Genomic DNA, 7,863 nt, shown 5'->3' with positions numbered 1-7,863 from the left:
AGGCATCTTTCCTGAGCCCGAGCGGGACCCCGTGATCCAGATCTGCTCGCTGGGCCTGCGCTGGGGCGAGCCGGAGCCCTTCCTGCGCCTGGCGCTCACCCTGCGGCCCTGCGCCCCCATCCTGGGTGCCCAGGTGCAGAGCTACGAGCGGGAGGAGGAGCTGCTCCAGGTGACTCTCGTTCCGCGTCCCCCCTGTTTTCCTGAGCCCCCCCCCCCCAACCTTCATAGCCCAGGCTTGAGGCCGTTTTCTGAGCTCCTGTGATCCCGAGACTCACGTACAAGGGTTCAGACCCCTTAACACTGAGGGGTGAGCGGTTCTTTCCAGAAGCACCTGCCAGGTCTTTCTACCACGAGCGGGAGGGCGCCATGACTGCTCTTGGGGGCTTCCAGAACATTGCAGGAGCGGGGGGGGACCGGGGCGGGGGGGACCAGGAGGACAAGCAGAGTGACCCTGCGTGTGCCTCCGCCCCCGCCAGGCCTGGTCGACCTTCATCCGCACCATAGACCCCGACGTGATCACCGGCTACAACATCCAGAACTTCGACCTTCCCTACCTCATCTCCCGGGCCCAGCACCTCAAGGTAGGGCAGGCCACGGCGGGGGAGGCTCGCCTCAGACAGCGCCCTACACCTCCCCCCACCCTCCCTGTGGCCCTGTCCCCACGGAGGTCCACCTGGCTCTGCACCTGCCGCCCCAACGGCAGATCTTCTAGGCTTTAACATATGTGAGCAACAAATAAAGAAAGGGGGCCCTGGCTGGTTAGGTCAGTGGTTAGAGTGTTGGCCCATGGGCCAAAGGGTCACAGGTTCCATTCCCGGTCAAGGGCACGTACCTCAGGTGCAGGTTCCCCAGGGGGCACTTGCAATAGGCAACCAATCTATGTCTCTGTCATGTTGGTGTTTCTCTCTCTCCCCCTCCTCCCTCCCTTCTATCTCTCTCTCGCCCTCCTCCTTCCCCTCCGCTCTCTCTAGAAATCAGTGGAAAAAATATCCTCGGTGAGGATTAAAAAATAATAATAAATTAAATAAGAAGATGGGGTCCTGGCCAGTGTGGCTCAGTTGGTCGAATGTTGTCTTGTGCATGGAAAGGTTGCCGGTTCGATTCCCAGTCAGGGCACATGCCCGGGCTGTGGGCTCGATTCCTGGTGGGGGGCGTGCAGGAGGCAGCTGATCAGTGATCTGCTCTCACATCAGTTTCTCTCTCTTCCTATCCCTTCCTCTCTCTCTAAAATCCAATTAAAATAACCTTTTAAAAAACCAATAAGGAAATGGGGGTGTTCCTTGAAGTGTGTGGTGAAACCCGGATGCTTACTGAGTCCCGGCACAGGGTATGAGGTGTGTTAGTTCACCAGGGCTGCCTGGAGGCTGCAAGTCCAAGATCCGGGTGCCGCAGGCTCAGTGCCCTCTGAGGCCTCCTGGCATCTGGTGGCTCAGGGTTCCTGGGTTTAGATGGCGCTCTCCTGCCTCCGCTGCACCCGCCTCTGCGCCTGTCTGCTCAAATCGCCCCTTGTTCTCAGGATCGAGGCGTATTGGGTCAGGCCCCCTCCCTCTGCCCCGTTGCTCCAGCCCAGCTCAGGCCTCTGCTCTCTGCCTGGCCACTTCCAGGCCACTGTCTCCAGGGCAGACGCCTCTCCTGACCCCAGACCTGGTTCTCGGTGCCAACCCCGTGCTCCCACCTGGCCCTTCCCCAGGCCCCCTCCCCGTGCACCCACCACCTTCCCACTGAGCTGAGCGTCATCCCACCTGCTCCTCTGGCTCCCCATCTGGGGGCAGCCCTCCAGCCATTCGAGCCGTCCTTGCCCCCTTTACCCTCACAGCCCTCAGGCCCCTGGCTCTCCTGGTCCGGTCTCCCGTCCTCCCCTCTAGTCCACACCCGCCCAGCCCCGGCCCCTCCAGCCGGAAGAGCTGTGTTGTGGGGAGTGTCAGGGGTGGTCTGGTCTCCATTCCTCTGGCACAGGCCTGGGATCCCGGGTCAGGCGCCCGACCCCGTCTGCAGCTCCCACCTGCTGTGCCCTCAGGTGCAGGGGTTCCCCTTCCTGGGCCGCGTGGCTGGCCTCCGCTCCACCATCCGGGACTCGTCCTTCCAGTCGAAGCAGACTGGCCGGCGGGACAGCAAGGTGGTCAGCATGGTGGGCCGCGTGCAGATGGACATGCTGCAGGTACGGCCCGGCCGGGGGGCGGGCCTTGTCCTGGTGGGGCCGCTGCCCGGGGCCTGTGCCCACCCTGCGCCTCCGCCCCAGGTGCTGCTGCGGGAGTACAAGCTCCGCTCCTACACGCTCAACGCCGTGAGCTTCCACTTCCTGGGGGAGCAGAAGGAGGACGTGCAGCACAGCATCATCACCGACCTGCAGGTGAGCCTCAGCCGTGACCTCTGACCCCCCCTCCTACCCCTGGTCTCTCACCTCTGCCCCCATCTCTAACCTCTGACCCCACTTCCTGCCCATGGTCTCTCACCTCTGCCCCCATCTCTAACCTCTGACCCCACTTCCTGCCCATGGTCTCTCACCTCTGCCCCCTGTCTCTCACCTCTGACCCCACTTCCTGCCCCTGATCTACTCCTCTGACCTCAGCCTTCCTCCCGACTTCCTGACCTTGGGCTTCAACCTGTGCTCCTGACCTTCACCTTGACCTGCCCCTAACCTCTGACCCTGCCCTGCAGATGTCACTATTTCTGTCCACTTACATGACCAGATTCTGTTCTCGTCCACACCAGCCTTTCAGACTCCCTCCCACCTGTCAACTCCCTGACCTCTGCCTGCTCCCTGCCCAGACCCTGGCCCTCTCCCTGCCCCCCTGACGCCATCGGTGCCTGTCCCCAGAACGGGAACGACCAGACGCGCCGCCGCCTGGCAGTGTACTGCCTCAAGGATGCCTTCCTGCCGCTGCGGCTGCTGGAGCGGCTCATGGTGCTGGTAAACGCCATGGAGATGGCGCGCGTCACCGGCGTGCCCCTCGGCTACCTGCTCACCCGCGGCCAGCAGGTCAAGGTGGTGTCGCAGCTGCTGCGGCAGGTCAGTGGCAGAGCCCAGGGCGGGTCTCGGTCCCTAGCGGCAGCCCCTCCCTCTGCCTGTTCCCATGGGGCTGCCCTGTCCGCGCCCACCCTCCGTTTCCTGCCTTCTCCCCGCCCAGGCCATGCGCGAGGGGCTGCTGATGCCCGTGGTGAAGACAGAGGGCGGCGAGGACTACACGGGAGCCACGGTCATCGAGCCCCTTAAAGGGTGAGACCCTGGGCCGGGCGGGGCTGGTGTGGGGGTGGCGAGGGGTCTCGCCCTGACTGCTGGCACTCCCAGGTACTACGACGTCCCCATCACCACCCTGGACTTCTCCTCGCTGTACCCGTCCATCATGATGGCCCACAACCTGTGCTACACCACGCTCCTGCGGCCCGGCGCCGCCCAGAAACTGGGGTACGGCACCCTCGGCATGAGGGCCCCAAGACCGCCAGGGCCGGGCTCAGGCAGGGTGGGGTGGGGAACAGAAATAGTGGGGAGGGGAGGGGCAAGAGTGGGGGGCCGAGGAGGAGGCCGGGCGTCACCCCTGCCATCCCCCGACCCAGCCTGACTGAGGACCAGTTCATCAAGACGCCCACCGGGGACGAGTTTGTGAAGACGTCGGTGCGGAAGGGGCTGCTGCCCCAGATCCTGGAGAACCTGCTCAGCGCCCGGAAGAGGTGGGCTCCGGCGCCCCCGCCCACCCCTGCTCAGAGCTCGGACCTGCTGAGGCTCCTCATGGGTCACCCTGTCCCTCGTGGGTCCCCGCGCTGCGGGGCACCTTCACTTTGTGTGGGAATTAGAACGAGTCGCCCCCTCCGGCAGCTCCCCCTCACCCCTGTGCCTGCTGCCCCTGTGCCTGCCGCCCCTGTGCAGTACACGGCACACACAGCCATGCACGCACCCCTTCCCAGAGAGGCGCCCTGACCGCGTGCCCAGACCCGGGCCTCGTCTCCCCGAGACCTGGGTGCCACCTGAGTGCCCGTGCTTCCCCTCCTCCCAGGGCCAAGGCCGAGCTGGCCAAGGAGACAGACCCCCTGCGGCGGCAGGTCCTGGACGGGCGGCAGCTGGCGCTGAAAGTGAGCGCCAACTCCGTGTACGGCTTCACCGGCGCCCAGGTGGGCAAGCTGCCGTGCCTGGAGATCTCCCAGGTGAGTGCCCAGGCCTACGGCGGGCAGCTGGGGTCGGACAGCGCCTTCTGGGAGAACCAGGGCCCTCGGGAGGGGCCGCCTCCGGAGGTCGGGCCCAGGTCACCCACTCGCCGGCCTTTGGGAGAGGGTGCTTGAGTGATGGGTCCGTTCCGTTGTTCACCAAATGCTTGCCAACGGTTGGGCCTTGTGCCCTGTGGGTCCAGCAGGTGGCAGGGCCAGTGAGAGTCCCTCGTGCAGTGCCCAGCCCATCGGGGACACAGCCCGTCGGCGGGAATGTGTACAGGAAGGCAGTCGTTGCCAGGGCCCTGCAGACACATGGGCAGGGGAGGAACCGGGTGGGACAGGGCAGGGCAGGCAGAGGCTGAGGGCCGCGGGGGAGAGCAGCGGCTTTGCTCATTCTTCATCCGCCACCGTCACCCCCATGTCCCCAGCAGCTGCACCCTAGCCCACATCCTTCCTGGTCCCCATGGGGGTGGGGGAGTGGCGGGCAGGCCCCCCTCCCTCCTGCTCATGGGAGAACAAGGCCAGTCTCTGCTGGGGGTGGGGGCCCGGGGCAGGGCTGGGGGTCACCCAACAGCACAGTCAGGCTCGCCCTTGGGTTGCTGTGTGTCCTTGGTCACCGTCAGATTAGACAGGAGGGTCCCCCCTCCAGCTGTGAGGTCCCCCCAGGGATGTTGAGTGGGTGCTCGGTTAGTGCTCTGCGCTGAGAAGGAACTGGGCCCGTGGCCTCCCTCCCCACCCCCAGTAGCATCCTAGGCCTGTTTACCGGAGGCAGCTGTGCTCCTGGGACAGGAAAACAGATCCCCAGTGAGACCACAGAGGCTCTGAGGTTCTGCCCAGCTGGGAGCAGCGCCTCAGCTCACGGCCCAAGAGGTCCTTTGAAAAGTCTTCCTGTCCAGACTTGGTTACCTCCAGCCATGGGGAGCTCCCTCCCTGCCTGGCCATTGTGTCAGGCCTCGTGCACCTCTAGGCGAAAGGCTTGGAGGAATCCCCACCCACCTGCAGTTCAGTGGTGCCCCCGAGACCCCTCAGATCCAGTGATTGACTAGAAGGATTCAGAGAACTCAGAAGAGCCATTTACTCACAGTTATGATTTGATACAGTGAAAGGAGAGAGATTAACATCAGCCAAAGAGGGAGGCCCGTGGAGCAGGGTCCGGGAGACCAGGCACAGTGGGTCGTGCGGACTGCTTATTCCTCCCGTCGTGGTGCGTGGTAGCATCCCCGGGGTGAGGCCCACAGGGTGGCTCGGCCCGCCAGTGTTTTTATTGGAGGCTGGTCCCGGAGGCATGGCTGACCCCTGTGTGGCTGACGGGGTCTTCAGCCCATGTCGAGGTCAAGCTGATACCTGTGGCCCCAGGTGAACAGACTGATCAGGCAGGACATTCCAAGGGCGAGAAGCTCACTCCCAGGGGCTGACCAAACGCCATTGACCACCCAGTCCCGGGGCCTCCCTCAGCCCCTGGGTCTTTGGCCCTTAGGCTTTAGCCCCTGAGCAAGGCCCGGTGGGAAAATGCGGCTCTGCTCCCCCGGGGATCTGGGGCTCCCTCAGTGGGGACTGCCGCTTCCTGGCCTTGTCGCTGCGTCTTTTCCCTCTCGGTTCCTTCCCTCTGTTTCTTAGCTTCTTTCCTTATTTCTGTCTCAAGTTTTGGGGAGCAGGGAGATGGAATAATTTAAAAATACGGAATCATTCCAGAAAAAGATAGGAAAGCAAAGGGAACATGGAACGGGTGGAACAAATAAAAGACTGATTAAGTGGTGGATTGAAGTCCAGATCTAATGAGTAATTACACTAAATGTAAGTGGCCTAAATGCTCTAGTTGAAAGACAAAGCTTTTCTGACTGGATCCAAACAAACAAAAACAGAAGAGTCACACCCGTCTTTCCATACCTGTGCCCCTCCTCCCTCCCCAAGCCTCACTTTCCTTATTTGTAAAGTAAGACTGTTGGAAAGGTATGTTTCTTCATGGAGCTCGTGCAAACCCCTCCCTGGGGGCACTGGGCTGTGCAGTGTCATTCCCAGTTGCCCAAAGATGGGGGGTGGGGGAGGGAGGCATTGCTGACTTGGGGGGAGGGGCCATGAATATCAGTGGTCACAGCACCCCCGTGGAGAGAGACCCCGAGCTGACGCTGCTTCTGGCTCCAGCACCTCCACTCGATGCCGTCCTCCCTCCTCCGCCAGGAGCCCGCTCCTCCCAACAGACCGCTACGGACCAGCTCAGTAGCCCCACTTGACAGATTTGGAAACGGACGCACAAAGGGATAGAATGGCTTGCCCAGGCCCACACCTACAAGGAGCCGTGGAGGTGGGCCCCCAAGTGCGTGTCCGCTACACACGGCTCCTGGGCCCTCACCGCGTGATTCTCTCCCCAACAGAGCGTCACGGGGTTTGGCCGCCAGATGATTGAGAAAACGAAGCAGCTGGTGGAGTCCAAGTACACAGTGGAGAACGGCTACAGCGCCAGCGCCAAGGTCAGGGCCACCCCGCCCGCTGCCCGATGGGCCTGGGATGGGCCTGGTGCGGGGAGCACGGGCCCTCGGTCACACGCCCCTCCCCGCCAGGTGGTGTACGGCGACACCGACTCCGTCATGTGCCGGTTTGGCGTCTCCTCCGTGGCGGAAGCGATGGCTCTGGGCCGGGAGGCTGCAGACTGGGTGTCCGGCCACTTCCCCTCCCCCATCCGGCTGGAGTTTGAGAAGGTAAGGCCCCTCGCCCTGGGCTTGGGGTGGGCAGGTGAGGGCCTTGGCAGTTTCGGGGGGCTCTTTCTCAGGGTGCCTGCAAAGCTCACAGGTGCCTACATTTGGGGTTCCCCTGGTCAGCATCTGGGAAACCCCAGTCTTTGCAGGGTCTCCCTTTTGGGGCGCCCGATCGGGGTACTCGGGGGGTCCCGTTCTTTGGGTTCATGGGCCCCCGCGTCAAGGTATTTTGCTGCCGGATCCTCCTGAGTTTGGGGCCTTGGCTATCGAAACCGCCACAGCCTGGGCTCCGCACGCTGCGTGCTGTTTTGTAACAACCGGTCCGTCTCGGGGCGCCTCTGGTGTGGTTTCCCAGCACCTGTCGGGGGGTCTGTCCTGGGTGGCGGGGACTCTGACGGGCCAGGCCTGGGTCAGGGAGCCGTTGTCTGGGGTTCCCGGCTCCTGGTGTGTGGCAGGCTGGGTGGGGGGCTCTCACCGGACTTTGTCCTCAGGGTTCAAACCAGGTCAGGCCAGGGGCACCCCTGCTCTTGGAATCAGAGCCTCCCAGTTTGGGAGGTCTGTGCCTCGGGGCTCACTCCGGGCCTTGGCCTCCTCTCTGGGGGTGCCCCCTTCTGCCTCAGCTTCTGCCCCAGACCCAGATTTGGGGCTTTCAAGGCTTTAGCCCAGAGTCTGGATCTCATGTTTGGGGCCTGTTTCTAGGTTTGTCCCAGCCTCTGTTTTAGACTTGGGGACCCTGGTCTGGGGTTCCCGGGAAAGCTGAGGGTGTTCCCGGGCTCAGGTGTTGGGGTCTCAGGGTCCAGTCCCCCAGGCATCCCAACCCCACACCTCAGGAACCATACCTGCCTGTCACTTTCTGGGGGGTCTCAGGATTGGACACCCTGCAGTCTCAGGGGCCTCAGCCACGGGTCCCCCCCAGGTCTACTTCCCTTACCTGCTCATCAGCAAGAAGCGCTATGCTGGCCTGCTCTTCTCCTCCCGGCCCGACGCCCATGACCGCATGGACTGCAAGGGCCTGGAGGCTGTGCGC

General features: G+C 63.3%; 1 protein-coding gene across 1 annotated transcript in view; it reads left to right on the top strand.

Moving 5' to 3' along the window:
• Positions 1-7,857, top strand: part of POLD1 (DNA polymerase delta 1, catalytic subunit) — a gene marked incomplete at its 3' end in the record, with an annotated part of 18,726 nt that extends 10,869 nt beyond the window's left edge. The window contains 12 exon segments of the mRNA XM_023748791.1: positions 3-169; positions 477-581; positions 2,018-2,158; positions 2,240-2,350; positions 2,819-3,010; positions 3,129-3,217; positions 3,290-3,406; positions 3,556-3,669; positions 3,993-4,140; positions 6,516-6,611; positions 6,702-6,839; positions 7,753-7,857. Of these exon segments, the coding sequence (XP_023604559.1) occupies positions 3-169; positions 477-581; positions 2,018-2,158; positions 2,240-2,350; positions 2,819-3,010; positions 3,129-3,217; positions 3,290-3,406; positions 3,556-3,669; positions 3,993-4,140; positions 6,516-6,611; positions 6,702-6,839; positions 7,753-7,857 (1,523 nt within the window).
• Between the last annotated feature and the right edge of the window lie 6 nt (positions 7,858-7,863).

This window comes from Myotis lucifugus, unplaced genomic scaffold (assembly GCF_000147115.1).
Source record: "Myotis lucifugus unplaced genomic scaffold, Myoluc2.0 scaffold_1816, whole genome shotgun sequence".
Lineage (NCBI taxonomy): Eukaryota > Metazoa > Chordata > Mammalia > Chiroptera > Vespertilionidae > Myotis > Myotis lucifugus.
Note: the sequence above shows the minus strand (reverse complement) of the source record. Positions and strands in the feature narration are given on the sequence as shown.